The sequence below is a fragment of the Platalea leucorodia genome, assembly GCF_965183815.1.
Source record: "Platalea leucorodia genome assembly, contig: HAP1_HAP1_SCAFFOLD_334, whole genome shotgun sequence".
In the NCBI taxonomy this organism is placed as follows: Eukaryota; Metazoa; Chordata; class Aves; order Pelecaniformes; family Threskiornithidae; genus Platalea; species Platalea leucorodia.
This window is the reverse complement of record NW_028121243.1, coordinates 13,416-38,827: the sequence shown is the minus strand read 5'-3', so window position 1 is coordinate 38,827 and position 25,412 is coordinate 13,416. Positions and strand designations below refer to the sequence as shown.

General features: G+C 60.1%; 1 protein-coding gene across 1 annotated transcript; it reads left to right on the top strand.

Annotated features, from left to right (window-relative positions):
• Positions 1 to 1,109: 1,109 nt before the first annotated feature.
• On the top strand, positions 1,110 to 24,105 carry CADM3 (cell adhesion molecule 3; the record flags this gene model as incomplete). The annotated part of the gene is made up of 10 exons (XM_082338999.1): positions 1,110 to 1,179; positions 16,055 to 16,195; positions 16,429 to 16,581; positions 16,810 to 16,947; positions 17,163 to 17,333; positions 17,953 to 18,043; positions 18,432 to 18,601; positions 20,629 to 20,751; positions 21,906 to 22,031; positions 23,151 to 24,105. 10 exons carry the CDS (start codon positions 1,110 to 1,112, stop codon positions 23,267 to 23,269), a joined length of 1,302 nt encoding a protein of 433 aa, XP_082195125.1. The 3' UTR covers positions 23,270 to 24,105.
• Between the last annotated feature and the right edge of the window lie 1,307 nt (positions 24,106 to 25,412).

The following is a 25,412-nucleotide window of genomic DNA, read 5'->3' as shown; positions in this document are numbered from 1 at the left end:
CTGCATTGATCAGGCTGCACGCTGTCTGCTCGCCCATGCTCAACAGGCTGGCTGCAGGAGCAAGTAGAAAGGCAAAGCCAGGCCTTCAGCCACAGGCGCCACAGGAGTTGCTTTGCAAACAGACATACGCCGAGCACGTGGCATAGAGGAGAGCGATCCCAGACCGAGCAGGGCCAACTACCCTAGAGAGAAGCAATACATGGCAGCAGGCAATCCTGCCTGCTGCTGCCTCCATCCCGTGGCCAACGTGAGCTGCCCATCGCTTAGTCTGGGGCTCTGCCACCTGCTTCCCAGACCCACCTGGAGAGTCACCACACAGAGGGTCCCGCCCTGGCAGGCGCCCTGGCCCGCCCTGGGGACACAGCAGCCACGGCGACACCGTCTAGGTGGCTGTGCTCCCGCCGCAGGAGCCACGGCGAGGCAGGAGCCGTCCGCAGCCTGCCGCGGGCGCCTCGCTGCGCGCAGGCAGGACGCGATGGGCTCCGACGGGGACAGGGCCGGGGCCCGAGGGAGTGCCCGGGCCCGCCGAGCCCCGGGGCCGGCGCTCTGGGAGGACCCCTCTCGGGGCCGGGTGAGGCTGCGAGGCACGGGGCTGCGAGGCGCTCCGCGGCGGAGCCGGGACCGGGACCGGGACCTCCCCCAGACCGGCACCCTCTCAGCGCGGGATCCCCTTCAGCCCGGGACCATGACCGGCGGCGACACCGTGACAAATCGCGACTCCGCTCGGACCGGGCCTCCTCAGCCCGGGGGCGGGGCGAGGCGGGACGGGGACCACGGGGACCACCGGGACCCCCCCGCCGCCGCCCCGCGCCCACCTGCCTCCCGCGGGGAGCCGCGCATGTGGAGCGCACCACCGCGCCTCGGGACGCGGGGGGGCCCGGCGGCCGGAGCGGGCATATTTACACGGGGGCCGAGGGGGGCGGCATCGGCACGGCCCCCCCGTCCCCCCCGGCGCCGCGGCACGAATGGTCTCTTCCTCGCGCTCTATTTAATCCCCGCCGCTGCCGCACCACCGGCTCCAGACCGGAGAGCAGCGCCGCGCCCGGTGCTGCCGCCGCCTCCGCGCTGCGGCTCGGCTCGCCCCGGTCCCGCGGGCACCCGCCGCCACCATGCTGCCCCCCGCCCTCCTGCTGCTCCTCGCCTGCCTCGGCGCCGCCCGGGGAAACCTCTCCCGCGACGGTGAGTGGCGGTACCGGGGCCGGGCGAGCCCACCCCCCGCCATTACTCAGCCCCCCGCGGCAGGCGCCCCCCCCCCTCCCTCCTGCGGCCGGCGGTCCCGGCCGCGCGCGGCCCCGTGGGGGGAGGAGGAGGAGGAGCGGGGGGGGACCGGCCGCGCGCGAGCGACAGGTGCGGGGGGCGGCGGCGGCGCGCGGGGCTGGGCCGCGCCGGTATGTGGGTCAGGCGCGGCGGGGCCCGGCAGGTGCCGCCCGCCCCGCCCCGCCGCCCCGCCCCGGCCCTGCCCTCGGGGCCCGCCCGCGCCGCCGGCCTCGGGCGGGTGCGGCTGCCGCGGGCCCGGGCGGCCGGCGGGGCTCAAGGTCACGGCGGCGCCGGTGCTGCCCGTCGTGTCTCCCCCATCGCCGCGTACCGCCCGGGGCGGGGCCGGGGCGGCGGAAGGTTCCAGACAGGCCCCGGCGGGCGGCGGCGGAGCCTGGCCCCTCCCGGCGCTGCCCGCGGCGCGGCGGGTGGAGTCGCAGGGGGGCCCAGCGGATGGAGACTCCCCGGTGGGGTAGACCCGCCCGCCCCCGGGAGGATGGCGGGGGGCGGTGGTGACCCCCGGGGGGGGGGGGGGGGGGGGAAAGGCAGACGCCCCTGTGGGCGGGGGATGGAGCCCCTGTGGGGACGGCGGTGACCTCCCCGGGGTGGGGAGACGGTTCCCCGCGATGGGGCGGGTCCCCGGTTCCCCCGGCAGAGCAGGAGCCCTCGGTGGGAGCTGACCGGTCAGAGCCCCCCCTCCGTGGGGCAGCAGGCTTGAGAAAAGGCAGCCGCTCCCCATCCCTCCGGGATCCCGCCGCTGCCGGGATGTCTGGTGGCATCCCAGCGTCTGGTCGGTCCTCGGTGTGTGGGAGGCACGGGGCTCGGCTGGAGCATCAGCCCTTGAGACAAAGGGTGTTTACCCGCCATACGCCACCGCGGCGGGCAGCGCGCTGCAGGGCGAGGCAGCCAGCAATGAAGTGCTGCAAAGCAAATGTGATTTTGGTAAGGGCTCGTCAATGGCAGCACCTTGTTTTCCATAGCCATTCAGCTGCGGAGTCCTTGCTGGATTGCCAGCGCTTGCTGCTTATGGCCTGTAATTCCTGTTGGGCTGCTGGCAGCTGTGTTTGCTGTGTTGGGAGTCGCTGGTCGTGATAAAATTGCTGCTGTTTGTGTTTGGATGGGGAGTGGGTGGTGGGGAGATGCAGTAGCTGTCTGGGGCCTGGTTTCTACCCCTGGTCTGCACATTGTGTTTTCAGGGTGTTGTAGAGGCTGGCAGTGGGAGAGGGTCCAGTTGCCATCTGAGTCCCTGCCCATGGCTCATTAGAAGCAGGGAAATTCCGATGTGAGTATGTGGCCCTGGGATCAAGGGTCCCAAGAGCTGTTGTGGTGGAGAGAGTGTGGTACAGAGGGTAACAGGTCTGAAGCCGGCAGCCTCCTGCCTGCAGCTTGGGCTGCCTATGCTGGAGTGAGGAGGAAGCCTCCCACCTGCCTTCCCCATCAGGTGCCTCCCTTGTGGCCTGTCCCTTTGCTGGAGGAGGTTGCTGTCACAGGCAGAGCTGCTCTGGGGGTTGGTGGCTGTGTTCCCATCCACAAATCCCAGGTTTTATTCTGGTTACGGTCACGGTCCTCCCACAGGAGCCCAAAAGAGTCACTTGGGTGTGGGTGATGCTCAGTCCCACGGTGCAGGGATGTCCTGGCATCCTGTGCGTGGCAATGCTCAGTGCGTGGGTCAGAGCCGGGCAGGAGGGGGTGGCTGAGCAGCCTGACAAGTGCTCACATGAGGAGGGGTGGCCATGACCTGAAGTTGTGTGTAGTCCTAGGGCAGGATGCAACCTGGATGATGACACTGCAAGATTTCTTCCAGGGCTGGCCTGCTGCTGTGGCCCAGCCCTGGCCATGAGCTGCCAGGCTCTCTGATGTCCAATGCAGTGAGACAAATGGACCCCCAAAAAGCCTTTGGGAGCAGAGGAGATGGATGGCTGGAAGATGCTTGAAAAGAAGCTGCTGGCATGTCTTTGCGGTCAGTGCCTTACCCTCATGCCCCTGAGCCGTCAGCTCCCAATGTGGCTCTCCAGCTAGGAAGGCCCCTCTGCAGCACCCTTTCCATGGCAGGGATGGAGTAGCTGTCTCTTCTCCTTGAAGAAATGTTCTTCCAGTGCTCTGGATTTCAAAGCTACAACCACAGCGGAGCCCAGCAAGAGCCCCTTGAAGCCTCCTGGATGCTAGAAGCACTGGTGCTTCACACCAGGGCCATGTTTGTGCACTTGGCTGGTGGTGTGCTGATGTCGGCAGATTTCTGAGTGTTTGGGCTGGATGCGTGGTTGTCCTTGTTGCGAGGATTATTCCCCTCACAGAGTTATTCCACTGTAGAGTTGTGTAACCCTTTTGTTTGAACAGTGCCCTACTGTTGTCCCATGGGAAGCCATAATGTGCCAAAAACAGACTTGTTGGGGCTGTTTTTCCCTGTACTTGGTAGCAACCTCATCCTGCTGTGGCACCAGCATTGCGGGCTCCGAGCATCGCTCAATGTGCAGCACAAGGAGCACCACCATCCTGCGGCAGCGAGGGAGGAAGGCTGGGCAGCTTCAGTGGCACAGCAGGGAGCTGAGCTCAGGTCTTGCATCCAGTTACCTCCCACTGTACCAGAGCTGCTCCACTCATCGTGTGTGTTTCTCCTGCTGGGAGAAACCTCAATGTTGAGGGTTTTAGAGCTGGCCCTGCCTGACCAGGTATAGATGCCACAGCAGGAGGGCCAGGGCTGCTCTGTCTCCTCCTGTAGATGCTGAGGCTGGTTAGGTGGCTTGTGTCTCTGCCTCCCCGTTGGCTGAGGAGAGCCTGGGGACCATCTTGAGATGTCTGAAACCAAGTGAGATGAGCTCCCTGCCTAGTGTTTGCAGAGAGGCAGGTTCAGGAGACTGTCCCCTTCCTGGAAGGTGGCTTCATCGTTCTGAAGCTGGTGGAGGTGTCTGCTCGGCCAGACCATGCAGGAGGAGCTTCCTCTGTCTTGGGGAAATGCCCTGTGCTTCCAGCTGGTGTCCTTTCTGTAAGAAGTCATTCACCCTGCCCTGCCTGTGTGGGAATGGTGTGTAGTGGTAGGAGCATAGGGCTGGGAGAGAGGTTCGGACTCCCACAGGGCTCTTACCGTCTCTAGCCCTAGAGCAGATGATGGCTGCAGGTCCTGTAATCCTGCTCCCTCAGGAGAAGCTCTGGGGAGATGTTAGCGCTGGTCCTGAGCCAGCTCGCGGCAGGCCATGTGTGACTTCCAGCCTGTGGCATCAGCCCTGGGCATGCGGCAGGGAGACCCTGAGGTTGGGGCCCTGGTGTGCAGGAGTAGGACAGTGGAAGCCTGGTAGTTGTCTGAAGCTAACGTAATCCTTTGCTGCTTACGGCAGTGCTTTTACCCAACTAATGTGTGCAAGTGCCCTGTTCTCACATGTCATTAGGGCTCACCATATGCTATAAGTCTCTTTCTGTGCCAGCACAAGCCCTTGGCACTAGAGTGGAGGAAGTAGTGACATCCCTGATGAGGCGGTGGTGTGCAGGCATGAGAAGAGGGAGTGCGACCTATCTGCATCACTCGATACCTGGATGGCCTGATTTTGGATGACTCTGAACAGCTGCCTGGGGGAAGTGAGCTGTTCTCACAGCGGCGATGCAGCTGGGATCAGCATGTCAGCCAGAGGAGAGCATCCCTCTGCGAGCAGCCAGGCGGAGGGAGCCGGATGGGGAGCGCAAAAGCCGCCACTCAGCTGTCTGGCACAACGTGTTAGGCTCAACAGGCAATGCTGGATTTTAAGACAATACATGGGATGAAGTGCTGCAGAGCTGCCCTGCCGCATACCCAGACGGTGAGGGGATCTGCTGGCACTGCTGCTGTGGGACAGGAATTTTGCCGCTGTCCTGATAATGCCTCAGGTTTTGGCGTGGTCTGTGACACTGAGGCCGGGGTGTTTGCTGGGAGTGTGGCGGCTTGGTCAGCTGGCCGGAGAAGAAATCCCCAATAGACTGGGGTGTTACTGCTGAAGCATGAGTTGAGTGCCTCCCAAGTGTGGGTACCTTTCCTTCTCTGGAAGGAGATGGAGGGAAGCACCCTACTTGCCCAGGATTCCCTGCTTGTGAGGTCTCCTGCATGCTAGACGCTGCCTCTTCTCCCTCTGCCTGATGTTCTCACCTCGCATGGGGTGTTGGAATTGCCGGAGTAACTGGAGGCGTCTACATCTGGGTAGTCACCCTGGTGCTGGCATGGCCAGGCACTTAGCCAGACAGAGGAATCTGCATTAAAGCTAACATTTTTCTTTGTTTTTCACTAAGATGGTTATAACCTAGCTTTACCCTAGCCCAGAGTGTTGTGTGACCATTCAGGTCCTTGCAGCGTGAGGAGGGAGGTGGTGCAGGATGTGAACATCTGTCCAAGGTGTCTTTGGCGGCAGTGCCTGTGTGGTGGTCTTGGAGCTTGGTGGGCTCTACTTGCGTGCCGCTGGGCTTGTTCTCCTGGGTCCCACATGTTTCCTGCTGTTAGAGCCACTGCAGAGCATGGTCTGCTTGTGCAGATGCCTTATGGGAAGTGCTCTGCTCCCTGTGCTGGCATTTGGCATGGTACCCCAGTGCCCAGCCTTGTCTTCATCTGAACTGCTCTCCATGCTCCTTTTACAGCCCAGGCAATGGCTTGGCCATGCAGGTTATCTGATGCTGTGTCTGCACAGATTGAATGGCCTCCTTGTTGCTTGGCTCTTCAGTGACTCCATGGGACCTTGAAGGTGATGCCAGCACTGTTAACACCCACGTAGTCAGATGTATCTGATCCTCCTCCTCTGAATTACTGGGTCAGCTCAGCTTGAACCATCTGGTCCAGTTCTCTCCCCTCTGCTCTTGGCCAGGCACCTGCAGCCGTGAAGCGATGCAGCAGCAGAGCCTTCATCGTGCAGTGATGGTGAGGTGTAAGTGATCTCCCTGGTGCCCGAGCTCCTCTGTCTGCCTGCAAGGGCAGGTGGGGGATGAGGCTCTCCGTCCTGCTCTGAAAGAGCTCCTGCTTTCACCCAGGGCAGTTTCAGCCCCTCGGCTGCTGTCGCAGCCAGTGCTGGGCTGTGTGGTCGCTGTGGCAGAGGGAGGGCCATGCTGGCTGCAGGGAAAGGAGAGGAGCCAGGCAGGAGTCGGACGCAGTAATGCTGTGTGGTGTGTTTGGGCAGCCCTGATGCCAGAAACAGTAACCCAGACGAGGCTACCTAAAATGAGCAGTCAATAACAGCAGAGGGAGGCGGAGAAGCTGAGATGCTCGATGAGGGCTGGGCAGGAATGTGCTTAACCATTCCAGTCACCTGCCTGGCGTCACGCTCTGCTTCCACTGTGATGTGGGCTGAGGGTACAGGGACCAGAGTGCACACGGGCAGGCATTGGACACTGCAGCTCCAAACACTCGGGGATTGTGGAGGCTCCCTGGTGTCACAAGGATGTGCTGGAGGGCAGCAATGCTTGCCACAGATCCAGATGGCAGCATCTTTCCAGGTGACCCCGGAGTTTGCCTGTGGCTGTGGAGCAGCAGAGCTGTGAGCTTCCCCTTGTTACTGCAGGGTCCTGCTCAAGGGGACCTGCCCCTTCCTCAGGTGATGCTCCAGGCAGTGCTCTGTCTACAGATGCTTTTCCCCACCTTATTACACTTCAGACAGCGTATTTACTGGCAAGCCCAATGCGGAGCATTAGCTTTTCCAGACCACTACTTTTGCTGCTGCTTTCACGCCATCGTTTCCAGGGAAAGCGAGTTCTGACACTTCTGGTCTGAGTGGCCAGCAGCAGCCTTCCTGGAGACAAGCTCAGGGCTGACCGTGCCAGAAAACAGGGCTTGTTGGGACCCCATTGCCCCATGCACCCTGGGGACCTGTTTTTCAGAGGTGGGATGTGTTTGGTGGTGTCAGTCCCAGTGCTGTGCCCAGGGCAGCAACTCCTCGTGCTCCTTTCTGCTGCTGTCAGACCTGCACTCTGCTCTCCTCCCAGTCTGATGTGCGATGGAAGCTGTGGGGAGCTGGGCCCAGTGGTGCCCTGTGCTGCTGATGGTGCTCCTGCCTTGGCTGCATGCTACAGGGCTCTGCTCTTAGCTTATCTTTAAACACCTTCACCCTGAGCAGATGAATGCAGTACAGAGTCAGCATCATGGCACTTCCCTGGGGGGCTGTTTTGCCTTTCTGCATCTCACCAGCTTTGGTTTCTGGCTTTTTTTTTTTTGTCTCCCTGTGATGCTGGGGACTTCGTCTCCAAAAGAAACAGACCATGTGACAAGAGATGACCTGGTGGGCCACAGCCAAGGCTGAGTGCGCTCCGTTCTCCCTGGGCATCCACTGGGATGTGGGGACTCCCTGCTGCAGCTGGGCACAACAGTATCCACTGTAGTCACCTGAAAGGCCAGAGGGATTGAACCTGTATTTTAATCTTTTGAAATTACTTTTCCCTCCCATCTTTCTGGGAAGTCAGGAGGAGGCATTAGTGTGTGATGCCCATTGACAGGCATGCTGTCCCCTAGGAGGGGAGCAGAGCTGCCAGTGTTTCCCCATTTCTTATTTCTATTATAAATATCCTCTTAACACAACCCTGTGTGTTTAATCCTTGGACAGTTGGGAGTAGCAGTTTCTCATGCCAGCTTGGACAGAGTTCTGCTGCAAGTGTTTAGATGCCTGCAAAGCAACAAGCAATGTACCAGGGCATCTGAAGCAACCATTTCTGAGACACCTCACTGGGCAGGCGGGAGATCCTTAAAACAGAACTGTCAAAGCAAAGAGCTCGTTCCCTTGGCAACAGTCATGTTGGAGATTGGCCTTAGGGTAGGAGCTAAAAAACATGCTCAAAAAAGTAGTTATCAGCTGTTTGCTGTCAAACTGGAGGAGGGCCCTGGGAGAGGGGTCACCCTGCCTGGCTCTGCTCGCTGCTGCCCTGCACCGGAGGGAGGCCTGAGACGGGAGGGTCTGGGTGAGCTTGCTGCTTGTTCACAAGGGAATTTGTCCCCTCTTGGAGGGTCCCAGGAAAGCTCTGACACTGGGGGTGGCTGTCATGGTGCTTGGATGATTTGTGGTGGCCCAGAACAGGGCTTTTCCCCCTCATCCCTGTCCTGCCCCTCCAAGGACTTGCCTATTACTCGGCAGGGTTGTGTGTGGCATGTGCCTGAGCTTGGGGTCTTGGCTTGCCCAGCTCTGGCCAGTGACTTGTGGATCAGGGTGGCAACAGATCCTCTCAGCCATGGGATTGCCGGTGGCCTCGGAAGGAGGCAGTCACCGTGCCTGGTGCCAGGATTCCCTGACGATGCTGCTGCCTTTTGCTGAGCTAATTGGCCACCAGACCGGTGTGAATGTGCAAACACAACTGAGCAGAGCCGCCAGCGGCGGCTTGTGTTTGTGCGGCTGCCAAAGCTGCAGGCGGGAGCTGCTGCTGCCATCAGAGGGGTTCCCCAGCTCCCTTGTCCCCCAACCAGCCTGCTCCCCTCCCAGCTCTCTGCAGGGGCTCATCTGGCCCTGGGGCAACTGGAAGAGCAGTCGATGTCTGGGGGAGACCAGGCTGTGTGCTTTGCTAGGGCAGAAAGCAGAGTCCTGCTGGTCCCAGAGGAGAGGCTGCTTCCCAGCTCCATTCTGATGCGCGGCGGCAGAGGAAGGCTTGCAGCGGGGATGTACCCGAAGGCACGCAGGAGGGGCTCTGTCAGCGTGCTCTAAAAGCAGCCAGCCAGGGCTGGAGGAGGAGGGCATCCTGTGATCTGAGAGCTTCAGCAGCACTTGCAACCAGTGTCTGTCTTCAGCTGCTTCTTTCTTGGCTGCTGCTTGATTGCTAATTGCTGGCCATGTTTCAGTTGCTTAACCCTGGTCAGGTGTCACAGGCAGCTGTCAGCTTTCACTATACCCTCGGGCAGGGTCTGTTGGGGAGGTGACTGCATCCCCACACCCTGGGAGAAGGATGCAGCTCTGCAATTTGCCAGTGGTGTTCAGGCCAAGTGTCCGTGCCCCTTGGACCAGGACTCTGCTGCTCTCGCCTGCAGAGGGCTCAGGGCTGCTGGAGAGCATCGATGGGGTCCTGGAAGCTGTGACCAAAGTCTCCAGCGGGGTCTTGGGAGAACCCCAGCAAAAGCCCAGGGTTCAGAGCAGGCTGTGATGAGGAGCTGGGTCCTCTTGCTTTGCCCCTTTCTAGAGAATGCTCATGTACACATCTCCTTTCAGAGAAATAATACAGAACTTGGTGTTTAGCGTGGGGACTCGGGGTTTTTCATGTGGACCACACTTGAAGGTATGGAGCCCCTGCACTCAGCTGACCGCTTCACTTGCAAGGAGCAAGCTCCCATCACATTGGGAGCTTGGACAGCAGGTCTCCTTGTCGCTCCCCCTGTTAAGCTCTGGATCTCGCACCCCACATCACAAGCCCCCAAAGCAGAGGGCTTGGCTGTTGAAGAGTGGCATGTCACAGCATCCCTGTCTATAAGAGATCTGGAGTTCAGAGCAGACTCTTAGAGGTTGTGTGTTTTCCGCTTCTAGCAAGCATTTGTGTTAATGTGACAGTCCTTTGTCACCCTGAGATCAAATCCCTTGCTTTGTGGGAAGGATGGGTCAGAGGGGCTGGCTGTTGTGCGCTGGAGGTACAAAGGTGGGAGCTGACAGAGGGGCCAGGGGGAGATTTTGGCAACAGAGGGTGCAAATGGGATTTGTGGATGGATTTGTCCCTGTGAGGGTGAGGAAAAACTCGGAAACTTCCCAAAGCGCCTGGATGCCGCAGCCCCTGTGGCCTTGCTGTGCCGGGGAGAATCGCCTGCCCAGCCTGAGGGTGGGATACCCCTGCTCGCCAGGAGAGCAGCTGGGTGGTGGCACATGGGGATGTCCCCACTTCTAGTCCTCTCCTAGGTCAGCCTGGCTTCTTGCATCCCTCCCACCACCACCTTTTGATCCAAGCTTGTTTCAGCCTGCAGCCTGGCCCTCCATCTGCTCCCTTGACCTCCTGCTGCCTGTATCTTTCTCTGCCTTGCTCTTGCTTGTCTGGCACAGAGCCGTCCCATCTTGCTAGCAGCCTCTTGGTGACAGCACTTGGTAAAGCCTTGCAGCCATGAGAGATGTCTAAATGCCACGGGACTGGACAGGGAGCTAGCCCTGGAGGTGTGGCCGGAGGGCCCTTTGCCCTGCAGCTCCCGGAGGGATGTGTTGTCTGTCTGAGGGCTGGAGTGCCCCAGCGAGGCTGGCTTCCACAGGCAGGCGTGCAGGGAAGAGGAGCACAGGGTGGCATTGAGCAGATGCACTGAAACAAGAGCAGGTTTCCCCCCTAACAAAATCTGGAGCAAGTCAGCTGCCGGTGAGGAGGAGCCTGGAAGTTGGGCTCTGGGTATCCCAGACTGTGGATTCACACACCACTCAAATCAGCTTGCAAGCAAGCTTGCATAGCAGATGTCTGAGCCTGCTTGGCCGGGTTCGCGATCCACCAAGTTCAAAACTGCAACCTTGGTGAGGCTGCTCTGGTGTCACTACACGGGAAGGATGCCTCTGGCTGGAAATGGAGCTTTGCAGTTCATGGCTGATGAGTGAATTATTAACGTACAGTCCTCAGAGAGGAGGTCACTTGCCTTAGAAAATGTCTGTGTCTTCAGAGATAAATTGGATCTTTATGATGACGAAACTAGACTAAATCAAAAAGAATGAGGAAAATGACAAGTGGGGGTTTTTTTTGGGGGGGGCCACAGCTGTGGACTGGAGGCATTTGAGGGATTCGAACAGTGGGTGTTTTCCTCTGGGGCTGCTTCTGGCCCAACAAAAACGCTTTTGCAGCCTGGAGGCAGGCTCAGACGGGCATGGGGTGGACGTGCCCAGCAGAGGCTGGGAGAGGGTCCTGGCGGCTCCAGCTCCTGCCTGTCTTGACCACGGTTGCCACTGGAAGCGCCTCCAGCTTTTGGCAGGCCTCGGCAAACGCTCTACCCTGCTGAGGTTGGCGTGGGCAGCAGGGCATCCTCCAGACGCACCGTGAAGGCTGCTGGGCTGCAGTGCTCTTACCAGGCATTGCTCACTGCTTCCCTGAGGATGCTCCAAGTGAAACGGCTCCTGGAAGACAGAAGGCATGCCATGGCATTTTGTTGCAAAAGCCCCTGGAGATGTGGTGCTGCAGAGGATTTGTGTGTCTGTGCATGGGAGCGTCCCAGGGCTGGAAGCAGCAGAGCTGTGGACCTTTGAGGAGGGTCTGTGCTGGAAGGGGACGTGCGTGCTGGCAGGTCCTGCTGCTGGGCTCAGGGAGCTGGGAGAGATGTGTACATCGTTTTTCCCCTCATAAATATGAATGCAGCCCCCCTGCAAAAATGCACAGGTTTAACTAATGAAATATTGATTTTTCTAGAGTGCGGTGCTTCTCTAATTTCACTGTGCTGACTGGGATCCAAAACAAACACAGGCAGCAGCTCTTGGCTGAAAACAGGAAGCCTGGTGAAGCCTTTGCTGTGGTGTTTTGTGGAGCGCCTGAGGTTGCTGTGCCTGTCCCTGGGTCTGAGGCAGTAACTGAGCCTTCAGTGTCCCTGCCTGCGGGGGGTCTGGCCTCCTCCAGGAGGATGCCGTGAAGGGAGAGCCCGCTCCTCTGCCTTCCAGGAGACCTCGCTGCTGGCTTGCCATCTGCAAAATAATTTTTCACCCTATTGCAGGGAGATGGCAGGGGCCTAAGGTGGCCAGTGAGGCTTGGGTAGCTCCTGGGAGGTGTAGATCTGAGGGATCTGCTTTTCGTTCCTGGAGAGGAGAGCTGTGAGCACAGGAGGGCCATTAGCTGTGCAGGTGCGGGGGTCCTGGGCTGGCTCCACCTGCCGGAGCCTAGCACAGCGTGGGGAAGGCTGGATTCAAATACCGTGTGCTTTTCCTGCCTCACCTCATCTCTGCAGTGCAATGCTGGCATCTCTGGGGCCATGCACTTGTCTCCTTTGCCCCAGCATGGGAGCAGGAGCTGTCTGCTACGCAGCCCCTCAGACCATGGCGGCAGGGCAGCCCCAGGGGCTGCTTTGACCATTGCGTAGTGTCGCAGAGGGAGGGTGAGGGGACTGTGCCAGCCCAGGCTGTCAGGTGGCAGTAGCTCCGCACTGGCAGCAGTCGCTGGCACGGCGAGGGCGGATGCTTCCCTGAGTGTCCGGCACCTGTCCCCGGGCTCATGGGGGCTGTTTTAACTGGTGTGCCAGGAAGATCTGAAAGCTTTCGCTGCAGCCAGCTTCCCAGAGCATCCTCACTCTGCTCTGCCTCATGCCTCTGAGCCCGTGGGATGCTGCCCAGGGCCCCCCAGGGAGCTGGGACCCCTGTGTGATGGGTGCCTGCTTTCTCATAGCAGTACCTCTCACGATGCTGTTCAACGGCCGTTGTGGTGTGAGCAGGGAGGCCTAAGCTGCCCTTCATCTTCCTTGGGAATCCCTAGGATCTGACTGGGAGGATGCACTGGGCCATGCCAGGGCTGGAGCTGCTGGATTTGGGAGCAGTCAGAGTGCATGAGGCATATTCCTTCTCGGTGTGCTGCTGTCCCCAGCCGTGGGATGGCAGCTTTGCCCCTTGTGCCCCACTGCCTGCCCTACCAGAGGGGGTCTTGCCCGTGAGGGCAGTGGTGAGGCTGCAGAGGGATGGGGACCCTGCAGGCCCTGCATTGTTCCTCGTGGGCTGTGGCAGGAGCAGGAGGGGGTGAAGCTCCCTGTGGTGGGACTAGCTGCTCCTGGGGTCTTGCCGCCCCCTCCTCTCCTGGCCCCATGGCAGCTCCCATGGCGGCTCTGCCCCTATTCTGTCAAGGGCCAGCAGGTTACAGCCGCAGCGGTTTTTAATTAAATCAAGCCGCACTGGCGCAGTGGCCCAGCCGTGCCCATCTGTTCCTCCAAGCTGTCGGGTGCGTGGCGCAGAGGCAAGCTGAGCATCTAGGTCGTGCCGGAGGGCACGGTGCAGGCTCTGCCGCAGGGGCTGGCATGGGGCTGTGTCCCCCACCCCACGTGAGCTGCCAGCACGCACCTGCAGGCAGGAGAGCCGGATGCGACTCTGCAGCTCTTGCAGAAGCATGGTCTCCAGGGGGTTGGAGACCCATCTTGGTGGTCCTGGCTGTACAGCTGTGAGCTGGGGAGGGAGAAGGGAGGTGTCGTCAACAAGGCCAAGTTGGAGCTTCCATGGGGCTGTGCGGTGCCCTGTGTGTCACCCAGCAAGGGGGTGCAGGTGGCATTGCCTGGCCCCTGTCCTGGGGGAAACACACCTTGCTCTGTTTAACATTTCCCCACACTAATACCTTAATGAGGCCAGTGCTGTGGCAGGTGATGGTAATTGTGTTAATTAAGAGATCCTGATCATTCTGTGTGGGTTTTAGACCCTGTCCTCAACTGCATCCGAGTTGGAGTGCTGAGTTTGGACAACAGTGGCTTGCAACAGCCTAATCCCCTAATTATAGCAGCAGCAGCACAAAGGCATCGTTAACCAAATTAAAACAAGCCGATCTCCCCAGTCAGGAGGAGCAGATGGAGAGCTGTGGCTTCGATCCCTGGCTGAGCTGCAGACCCCAGCGTGTGACGTGGCAGAGACGTGTCCCCCACTGTGGAGGCAGGGGTCCTGCTCGCCCAGTGCCATCTCCAGCATCAGGGTCCCAGTGGTCCTCACAGAAGTTCCTGCCATGCCTGGGCCTTGAGCGAGCTGGAAAATGCATCAAGGAAGAGCCTGGGTTGCCATCAGCAGCTGGGAACAGGCTGTGGAGTGAGGCTCGGGCGCTCTGGCCGGCTGGTGTGTGGGGAAGGCTTGATCACCGCCTGTAAATGTCTGCAGGGAAAGAGATGTGAACCAGAGGCTCTTCAGCCAACCGAGCAGGAGTGTGGTGACAGCTGAGGGCTGGCCATCAAACCCGGGCAGGTGGAGAGGAGCAAAACTTCAATAGCAAGCATGAAACATTAGCATTTGTGATGGGGAGTTTCCTGGGGCTGGAGAGAGTCTTTACCCTGGGAATATTTTTAATCTGAATTTGATGCATTGCTGGTAATCATGGCTGCTGGGAGTGGGCAGGGAGGGATTAATGCACTTTCCAGCCTGGGCTTTCCTGGAATTTAACATGAGCCAAGCAGTCCCTGGGAAGCCCAGCAGCCTCGTCCTCCTGCTCTCCTCCAAAACCTCTTCGCTCCTTTCTGCTCCCTGCGATAGCTTTGGGGAATTTGCAATGTGAGCAAAAGAAAATATTTCCTTTCACCATTCTGAGTGAAAAATAGGGAAATTCAGCTGAAGCTGCTTCCACCCCTCTCCTCCTGATAACTGGAGCTTCTCCCAGGCAGTGAGTATCACACAGGAAAACAAGCCCATGACATGAGGACTGCACTGCAGGCTGCGTGGGCACACAGGCAGGATCACCCAAGGCTTGGGGGTCCTGAGACTGAGTCCCTGCCTAAATGTAACTTGGGCCAAGATAGAAGATGTCACTTTGTGAAGCCCTGTGTCCAGCACATGAGTGAAGTGCAAATAGCAGCAGTGGCATCTGTGTTCCTCCCTCTTGTCCATGTGGCTGCCTGTGGACCTAGCTGGGTGAGGAGAGTGCGCAGCCCCCAGGCTGGAAGAGCCAGCGTCCCCCTTCTCCCTGTGCAGCTCAGCTCACTGGCACATCAGCTTTCCCAAAATAGCTGTCCTTGGGACAGGCAGGGGGGTTATGTGATCCTGTGGCTGCTCTTCTCTGCCCTTGGGCTGCTTGGCAGCCTGGAGCCCTCTGAGGAGCCTGAAGGAAGCGAAGAACAATGTCTTAGGTCAGGAAACACATTCTGGGAAGGGGCATGCACAGCCAAGGAGCAGCGTGAGCAAGAGAAAATCCCCTTAAGGAATTACACGGAGAGCAGGCCGCTGACTGCACCCCCCAGGCCATGCTCAATGGACTGCGGATGCTTTTGCTGGAGGTAGGGGTGGAGATGGCCGGTGGAGCATCCCGTTGTGTGGGGTGCTTGTCACGGAGGCACCACCGGTGCGAGCCCTGGCTTGCCGGCACTGCCAGGGCAGTGGAGCAGAGCTTGCTGCCTCCCCCGGTGCCGTCAGCCGGTGCCTGTGCTGGTGCCAGGCTCTCCTGCTGCCTCCTGGCTTACCCCTGCTCCTGCCTGGATCTGCTCACGCCTGGCGGGCACCAGCTGCCTGTATCTTCCAGCAGCCCCAGGGGCTGTGCTCGGAGCCAGGCCTGACACTGATGTCTCTGTGCAGGTTGGCATGGGTCTACCACCTGGGGACAGGAGTGTTCTGGGAGCTGCTGACCCAGCGGGTGCTGCAGGTTGGGCAGCAGGATGGATCCTGCTCACTGGTCCTTGCTTCTGCAGCTGTAGTGGGGCCGTTCCCTGCTGGGGAATGGGATCGCAGTGGGAGACCCGGGCTGACACGTGCCCGCGAGCAGGTGCCTGTTGTCCCCAGGGCGTGCAGGACGGCTCCGCTCCAAACACGCTGCCTGTGCAACAGAAACCCCTTGTCCCTGGAGAGGGACATGCACCCACAAGCGCTTGTGTGTGTGCACACGTTCATGCTCAAGGAGCTGTACAGATGCTCCCAGATACACACACGTGCACAATAGCATACTCGTGCTGACAGTTTCCCCGGATCCAGCCAGACCTCTAGCAACACCTGCTCCTCTTCCCCATGCCCCTCCACGCTGCCACCAGAGCAGCTGCGGCACGGTGACCCAGTCCCCCTACCCCAGTCTGTGTAGCCTGGCCAGCCACGGCTTGGGGTCAGCTGGAAAAAATGTTTGTCCCAAGCGAGCTGTATTCAGCCCAGCACTGGAGCCCTACTTGTCCCAGGGGTTTTGGGGACGCTGCTGTATTACTCCCTCCCTTCCCTTGGTTGCTCAATGATGCTTGTGCACACCTGGGGAGAGGAGATGCCAAGGACCCCAGCTAACCTCTCCCGTCTGTGTCCAGAGAGCCAGCCCACGACGTCGGATGAGACTGTGGTGGCCGGTGGTACAGTGGTGCTCAAGTGCCAGGTGGAGGATCCCGATGACTCCTCACTGCAGTGGTCCAACCCTGCCCAGCAGACCCTCTACTTTGGGGAGAAGCGAGGTACATGCACGGGAACTGGGGATGGGAGAGGGCTGCCTCAGGGAGAGGAGCCAGCTCTAGGGCCAGAGCGATGGTGAGGCAGAGGGAAAGTGGACGAGGACCCGTGGTGCCCCAGAGGGTGAAGTTCCCTCCTGCTCCCCACCTATAGAGATGCCACCAGGCAGAATATGAGCTAGCAGAGGGATGTGGTGGTACTGAGCCTGTCACTCACCCTGTTGTCCCTTTTTCCCCAGCCCTGCGAGATAACAGGATCCAGCTGGAGAGGTCCACACCCAACGAGCTGACCATCAGTATCAGTGATGTGGTGCTGTCAGATGAGGGGGAATACACCTGCTCCATCTTCACTATGCCCGTGCGGACTGCAAAGGCCCTGGTCACCGTGCTGGGTAAGCCACCAGTAGCAGCCCTGCCCCTGCTCCCGATCTTCTGCCTGCTACTGCCCTGCCTGCAAGATGCTGTCCACACAGCCGTTCATCTCTGCTACTCCCATATCCATACCTGTTAATTTATCCTTGCCGTGTTTATTGACATGTCTCTGCATGTGTGTCCGTCTCTGGGTGGCAGCACACACACAGCTAATAGGCTGTTGTATTTCTTGCCTCCTCCTCTACCAGGAATCCCCCAGAAACCCCAAATCTTTGGCCACGAGCAGCCCATTGATGAGGAGAAGATAGCCCGGCTGACCTGCCGGTCCTCTGGCAGCAAGCCTGCAGCCCAGCTCCGGTGGAAGAAGGGCAACAAGGAGCTGAAGGGTGGGTGCCCAAGGGACTGGGGTGGCTGGGGAACACCGTGGAGGGAGGTGGGGCATCAGGGGTTGCAGATGTGCCCGGTGCTGGACCACAGTGGCATTCTATGTTACTGCCAGAAAAGGGATGGGGACAGGGTGTCCCCTGCTCAACACACGTTAGCCTCATGCCTCTGCTGGGGTACTGTGTCCATCAGCTCTAATGGTCCCCTGTCCCCACAGACGAGGGCACTGAGGTGGTGGAGGACCCCAACGGAAAGACCTTCACCGTGAGCAGTCGGGTGGAGTTCCGTGTCACCAAGGAGGACAACGAAGCCGAGGTGACCTGCACCGTGGACCACGAGTCCCTGCAGAACTCCGAGAGGTCGACCACGCAGAAGCTGCAGGTCCACTGTACGTGGCGCGTGGGGATGACGTGACAGGGCCACGTGGGGAAGGGGACAGGGCTGTGGAGGGGTGGGAGAGATGGAGGAGGCCTCAGCATCACCACAGTTCAGCATACATCACACACATGGCCCTACATTTACACGTACATACAGCCATCATGCATACACACATGTAAGCTCATCGGCCTGCGTACACGGTGGTCCTGTCACGCGTAGGGGCACTGCACAGTGACACTTTGCCTGCGCGTGCACGCCCTTGGTTTCCCCTGCCTGTCCTTGTCTCCTGTGTCCTGCCTGTCTCCGTCTCCCTGCGACTTGTCTGTGCCATCCCCTGCTACCTGCCTGCACCATCTCCCGTGTCCTGCCTGTCCCCATTCCCCTTGTCTTGCATGTCCTCTGTGATGACGGGGTGAGGGACATGGGAGCTTCACTGTGCACCCCCAGAGTGCCAGCCTCCACCCTGGTGCACCCTGCCACCCACAGGTGCACTCACGCTGCACCACTGCACACACAGAGCTGGGGCCGAGGCAGGGGGCAGGGGCAGGGTTTTGGGGTGCTGGCAGGCCCCTGCACAGTGTGGGGCAGGGACAGGTGGTCACCCAACTGTGCCTTCCCTCCCTTTTCAGACAAGCCGACAGCGAAGATCGAGCCTCATCCCCAGTACCCACGGGAAGGCGAGAAACTCCAGCTGCAGTGCGACGGGCAGGGCAACCCCATGTAAGGCCCCGCCTTGCCTTCCTCCTGCTCAGCCCCACCAAGCCCTGGCCAACTCATCCTCCTGCTGCCAGGCTCCTAAAACCACTGCTTAGCCCTCCCCAGAGCTCGGGCAGGGCATCACAGGTAGCACTGTGTGGGCTCAGGGCCGGACAGTGGCCTTGCATCGATGCCAGGTAGGGCTGAGCACCCCATGGAGAACAGGCAGGGCCACTGTCCTCTGCCCAGAGCAGCAGATCCATCCTGGCTCATCTCTAAATGGGGTATTTCCCTTCTGCTTAAATACTCCTTTGTTGCCCCCTCCACTGCCCAGCCAGGGACTCTGCTCTGCCCCAGCCAGCCCAGGGTGCTGGGATGGGCAGCAGCGCCTCACCGCCGTCCCGCTCCACAGCCCCCAGGAGTTCCTGTGGGAGAAGGAGGGCAGCGATGCACCCCTGCAGCTGAGCTCTGACAGCGTCCTCATCTTCCCCTTCCTCAACAAGAGCGACAGCGGCACCTACGTCTGCACAGCCACCAGCTCTATGGGCAGCGTCGTGGCCAAGTACAACCTCGACGTCAGCGGTAAGCCCAGCATCACCCGCCTTCTCCCGGCAGCTGCTGGTTGGCACAGCTGCCTCCATCCTGGCTGCGTATCCCCGTGAAGGGGTGCATGGATCCAGGGAGGGCTGTGGTGGGAGGGGGGCATTGTGGCGCAGGGCGGGTGTGCGCATGCAGCTGGGTCCTGGTGCATTCGGTGGCAGAGCGCTGCATCCCCAGCTCCTCCGGCCACATCCAGCCCCCTTGTCCTTCCCTGCGCTGTGCAGGGCTGCTGCCTGGGGCCGAGAAGGGCAGAGAGCAGTTTGGGGGAGTTGAGGCAGGGACACAGCACAGCACAGGCTGAGCTCAGTCCCTGTTGCCTCCAATGGGGAGTGGGAGAGGGTGAGATGGGGGAACTGCAGAGGCTGCAGGCGGGACTCTGCTGGAGTCTCCGAGACAGGAGGAAAAGCCAGTGCTCCTGAGCCTGTCGCAGGCAGCAAGCTTCTGTGTGTCGCCACCACGAGCCAAAGAGGATTTCCAGATGGTGCCAACCCCTCCAAACCACGAGGTGCCCTGGCAGCCCTGTCCCAAGCTTCTGGAGATGGGCCCCATGGCTTGCCCTGAGCCACTGGAGCTGCAGGCTTGCATTGCGTCCCGTGTCCCCAGAGTGTATCACCACTTGACACCCGTCCTCGCGTGGGAAGGTGCAGCACCTGCTACCTCCCCGCCGTGCTGTCCCCTCATGGCCTTCCCCTGCCCTGGCCGCGCCCTGCTGCCATGTTTGCTGTCGTTGTGCCCCGCTACCAAGCGCTGTGTGTCATAACGTGGAGCAGAGCTGTGTGCTGTGCAGGGCTGCAAGTGCTTCTCCAGCCCGTCCCCAGCTGGTGGCGGTGCTGCCCCAGCGCCTGTGCTCGGCACCCCGCCCCTTGCCCGGCAACTTTCCCGTGTTGGTAGGAGCCTGTTTCCCTGTGTTTTTGGCCTTGGATTTGGGGTTATCCTCCTCTTCTGCCAAATCTTTTGCCATTTCTGTCCTCTCTACCACCCTTGAACTTTCCATCTTCTAGCACTCCTACATGCTCCAGCTCTTTCCTTTCCCATCCCCTTTCCCTCCCCTCCTGTTTTGGGTACTCTGAGCATCCTTCCCCTCCAACGTGGCTGTGGGTAGAGGGAGTGCATGGCAGCAATGGCACCTCGGGCACGCTGTCCCCCTGAGTCCCTCTCCTCTGCCTGCCCAGGATGAGTCCTTAAATGCCCAACCTTGTGCAGTCGTTCCTTCGTTACCCCTTGTGTCCCTGCCATCCCCCTGAGTGTGGGGTCTGCACAGGGAGCTGGTTCCTGAGCCCGGCTGTGAGCACACAGCAGCACCCACAGCCCTCTGTACCCATCCAGGAGCACAGCAGCCCCCAGGGTGCTCAGCACCCATCCATGGGCTCACAGCAGCATCCAGGGTGCTCAACACGGTCCACGAGCACACAGCACCCGGAACACTAGTGTCCCTTACCCGCTTGGTGTCACAGCCCCGGGCAGAGGAGCTCCACATATAGGTTTGGTTCCCCTCGTCAAATCCACCTTCTTTTTCCCCAGAGCCACTCAGGTCTTGGGCACCATCACTGGAGCAGCCGCCTTGCCCACCTGAGCCCTCGAGCCTGCCTGCTGCAGCGGCCACCTTGCTCAGCAGTGAGGGAAAGCGGGGACAGAGCGGTCCCTGAGGGTGTGTGTAGGAAAGTGTAGGTGGCACCTCACGGCAGGTGACACTTGCCAGCCACCGCAGTCCCAGGGCTCCTAGGCAGGAGGGTCCCGGTGGGGTCCTTCACAGAAGAAGGGATGACCAGGGGTGCTGGCAGGGTAGGAGATGGGGGAAGATGTTCACAGCAGTGTGTCCCAGAGGACGGTGGCAGGAGAAGAGGAGCAGGACCCATGGCCCAAGAAAGGGGTCGTGGAAGGAGCTGCTGAGAAGAACAGGTCCCATCAGGCTGGGGGGAGCTGGTGTCCCCTCCGATGGGCTCTGTCACGCCTCACTGGCACCTCCCCAGGGTTGATTCGTGTCCCTGTGTTTTTGTCGTCTTCCCCAGATCTTTCCCAGCTCCCCACCCCACACGTTCACTCCACTCCAGCCCCTCCGCCGGGCTCTTCCCAGCCCATCTCTCATGCTTCCATGGCCACCGCTTCATCCTTCACTCCAGCTCCCATCCAAGGTACCGTAAGCTCCTTTTCTCTCTCTTTATGGACCCGCTACTCCCCAGCCCAGCGGGAGAAGCTCCACAGGAGGATGGTGGCCCAGCCCTGGGCCAGGGACACCCTTGCCACGTCCCAGGTGCCCAGCCAGGCTCCAGTCCCCGTGCAGCTGCTTGTTGGCGAGTGTGGACTCTGCAGCCACCATCTCAGCACTTCAGGGTGGTGGTACGCAACAGAAAGAGCCAAGGCCCCAGAGCCTGGGCTGCGTAATGGTCCTTTCAGCTCTTCCTGGCAGGTTGTGGCAGCAGCTGCCTGTGAGCTGCAGCGTGTGCCTTGTGTCCATGTGAGATGTCATCCTTCTGCCCTGTCGCCTCCCCTGTTGTCTTTCCCACCCCGTCCTGTCCGAATGCCTCCTCTGAATGTTCCTGTGGCTCTGTCCCCCCCAGGCTGATGGGGCACAATGAGAGTGGAGTGGAAGAAGGATTTGTCCCTGTGTACCATGGCTAACGCAGGATCCCAGTGCAGACTGCACTACAAGATGCAGCTGACTTAGGACTGGCCTCAGAGTCCCACCTTCTTTGGGGTGCCCTGTGCTCCTAGGGTGCAGTGTGTGGCCATGCCAGCCTGCACATCACCTTCTTGCTGGCACAGCACAGGGGAAGAGTGAGCCAAGCCTGGCTCAGCCGTGTGCTCAGCCTCCTCTTCTGGGGCAAAAATCCCACCGTGAAGGATGGGGTGGTGGGATCATGGCTGTGCCTGCAGGCAGGTACCACAGGCTGCACAAAGCATGTTGCTGGTGCTGCTCCCTGGGGCACGTTGCAGGCAGCCAGGCACAGGGATGGGTTTGCCCATTGCAGCTCTTCTCAGCTGCCTTCTCGCCCAGGCAAGGCTCCCAGCACAGTCGTCGGGGCTCCTCTCGGCTCGCTCCCCACAGGAGCTGGCACCACTGGCCATTGCTTTCCCCTCCTCGCTTCCCCTGCTGCCTTCCCTTTTCTTACTCCCACCTTGACAGTTCTCATCTGCAGCAGGATCGAGCTGATGGCACCGAGCTGAGCAGGATTGGGGCCTGCCTGCAGCCCTGAGCAGTCTGTGGGATGAGCAGCAGCCTCTGTTGCACAGCAGAGTCCGCAGTGTCTCCTTCTCTCTGTTTTCTCTCCCTTTGCCATCTGGGCAGATGCCAGCCCGGTGCCCTCGACCTCCAGCACATACCATGCGGTGATCGGCGGGGTGGTTGCCGTCATTGTCTTCCTCCTGCTCAGTCTTCTCATCGTGTTGGGACACTACCTGATCAGACACAAAGGTACGGGGTGGGGGAGCTGCACAGTGGGGACACGGAGCCAAGACCCCTGTGCTGCGTTGGCGCAGGCAGCGCGGGGCGTGCTCCTCCCTTGGTGGGTCTCTGGGAGCAGGGCTGCGTCCCCAAAGTGAGCAGGCAGCATGGGGCAGGGGTGAAGGGAGGCAGCTCCCCGTCCTGCAGACCTGTCCCGTGTCTGGAGAAACCCAGCGCAGCCAACGGAGCGCTCCTGGGTTTGGGGGCTGCTGCCCATGCCCATGCTGGCACCAACCCCAGCATGGAGATGTCCCAGTGAGTCCTTGGAGCTGGGCAGCACCAGGTGGAGGCAGCTCCTTCCCCATTTCTCTCTCTCTCCTTCATGGCTTGGTACCCACCGCCCCAGGACTGCCCGTGCCACTGTCCCTGTCTGTGCCTGACTCCACCTCCTCCCTGTCCCTACCTTCCTCGCCATCCCTCGAGCCCTTCGCCTTTCTCTTCCTCCTTCTTCTCCACCATTTCCATCTCCCCATCCCTGGACTTTTCATCCGCCCAGCAGGTATGTGCATAAGACACGGGGAGACGGTCACATCCAGACATCGGCAAAACCCAGCAGAGGTGATGTGTGAGTAAGAGTCCCCCATCCCTGCCCTCCAAGCCCAGCAGAACTGCCACTGTCTCTGCCCCACGCCATGCTGGCTCCAGGGGCAGTCAGGAGCTGGAGCCTCCTTGCAGACGGCAGTTTTGCAGAGAAACCCTCCAGTTTTCTGAGAGGGAATAGGGACAGGGATGCAGGGAGGGGCAGATGGTGGGGAGGGCAGGAGATGCGCCTGGAAATGCAGGCAAGGGCTGCTGCCTGTAAAGGGGGAGGCAGTTTCATCCTCTGGCTAGAGACGACTGTGAAAGCCTTGAGCAGCCCAGGCGAGGCTCAGTCCCTGGGCAGGGCTTGTCCCTGGGCAGGGCTTGTCCCAGGGAAACCAGTGACTTTTCCATTTCAGGCCAAACCCAAAGGACTTTCACCTCCACTTTCCAGCCAGCCCTCAGGCTCTGCCACCGGGGCCCCTCCAGGCAGCCCAGCCTTCCCCTGCTTGCGTGGGAGCAGGGTGCCGGCAGGGCCCCCTGGGATGCCAACTCCCTCTCCTCCCCCAGGTACCTACCTGACTCATGAGGCCAAGGGGTCGGATGATGCCCCAGATGCCGACACAGCCATCATAAATGCAGAGGGCGGCCAAGCTGGCAGTGACGACAAGAAGGAGTATTTCATCTAGGGGCGTCAAAGAGAGTGAGAAATGGAGCCAACAGACCCCGATGGAAATGGAAACCAGACCACAAACCCCACTCAACCCAACAGATTTTCTCACACGCCCGGCATGGGCAGACAGACGGACAGAGGGATGGCGGGGCAGAGAGCAGAGAGCGACCGGCCTGAGACATGATGCTTCTTCTTGAACTTGTACAAAACGTTATTACTATGAACAGCGAAAGCCCCGGCCCCGTTTGCTTGCTTGCACCTCCATCCCTGCGACCGGCGCTCGCACAAAACACAGACCAACCAGTGAGTGAGCGACTTTCCTTCTTCCTTTGGACCTTTGCTTTGGTTTTGTGGCTGCTCTTTGCTTTGGGCCCTTGGTTGGGATGTTGGGCTGGGGTCGATGTAGCTCTTTCCTTTGTTTCTCTCCATTTTGGTTTCTTTGACATCCAAGGATAAAATCAGCTCCAGGCTCTGGTACAAGTTCGGGGCAGCTAGGCGGCCCCTCTGTCACGAACGCTCACCCCGTGCCTCGCACTGAGAGCCGGGACCCACATTCCCATTGCTCCCCCCAGCCTCGGCTGCTGCGTGATGGCCCCAGCCCCAGCTGGGACAGGGACCACGGCCAGCGGGACAGGAGCAGGATGCCAAGAGGCAGCACCTCTGCCTCCAAGGTCTTGGCGCAGCTGGGGTCAAGCGGGGAGGGACCCCAGGCCCCTGCCCTGATTTTATCCTTGGTGGTTCTTGTCGAACAGCGTCCATTCGGGAGGATAGCTGTCCTCGTGCAGTAGATGTGTGAAGGGGGGGTGAGCTTCCAGGGTGGGAACTGCTGAGGCCCCCAGAGAGACTGGGAGCTGCCGGGCACTGCAGCTCCCCGGTCCCACCCCAGCGGGAGGGGGGAGGGCAGAGGTTTGGGGGCGAATCCAGAGAAAAAGCCCCAACTTTACAAATTCTCAGATTGGAAACGTTAATTTAAACCATCTATTGAGATGTTCAGTGCAGGAGGCCACCTGTGCTGGGAGCACCAGGCAGAGCCAGGGGAGCCAGTGGGCCTGTGGCCATCGCCATTTCCCTCTTTGCTGGGCTGGCTCTGGGGCCCCCGGAGCCTCTGGAAAGGTAGTTTAGACCCTGGGGGTGGCTTCAACCAGAGCTGACACACTGGTGGCACCACAGGAGCTGAGCTGGAGACAACCTGCTCCCCAGTGCAAGCAGCCCCGAGCAGCACAAGGCCTGGGATTCCTCTGGCCAAGGAGATGTGCAGAGAGGAGCTCCACTGGGGTCTGCTTCTTGGAACTGTCTGTCCCCCTTCCCTCCCCAGCCCCTTCCCAGGGCAGGCGTGAGCTTGGAAAAGGCCTTTTCCCTCTCGGCTCGAAGGGCTGCAGCCAACAGCAGCTGAAATGCCTGGGTTTAGTGTCTCAGTAGTTTGGGGGTCTCGAAGCAGGCTTGGGGGGGCTTGCCCTACCTCCTACCTGTTTCACTGTCTCTTCCAAAACAAAAACAAGAAGCTTTCCCAACCTCTCCAGCATGTCCCCAGGGTCCACTTGGCGCACCCCAACCGCACACCCACAGGATGGGGCTGCAGGGGGCTACGCACTCCAGCATCTGCAGGACACCCCTCACCCTTGGGATGAGGTTTTCCAGCTTCCCAGGATCCCAGAGTCTCTTGGTCTGGACACAAGGGGTTTGCAGGAGCCACCCTTTGGCTGGGCACCCCTTTGATTTCAGGTTGTCTGGAGGAAGAGAGCCCTTCAGGAAGGAGCAAAAGCCCTCGGTAGTGTGGGTAACCTCACCTTGGAAGCAGAGAAAGAATTTGTGTCCTCCACTGTGGGGTACCAGGTTCCTGTGGGGCAGGTAGTGTCACTCCCATCCAGACCCTGCGAGCACGTGACACGAGGAGGATGCCCACGGGGAAGCCATCGCAGAGTGAGCGGGGCTGGGGCCAAGCAGACGACGAAGAAGAGGCATGGTTCTGTGGCAGGCACAGGGTGTGAATGAGCGATGCATTTGTGGCATGTGCACAGATGTGACTAGGTTCGCTGTGGCTAAATTGTGTGTCAGGAGCACGCAGGCAGCAGGGTATTAGCACCTCGAGGGAGAAGTGCACAAAGCCTTCGTGGTACATGGCGAAGAAAACCTGTGGTTTTCTTGATGTTGTTCCTCCC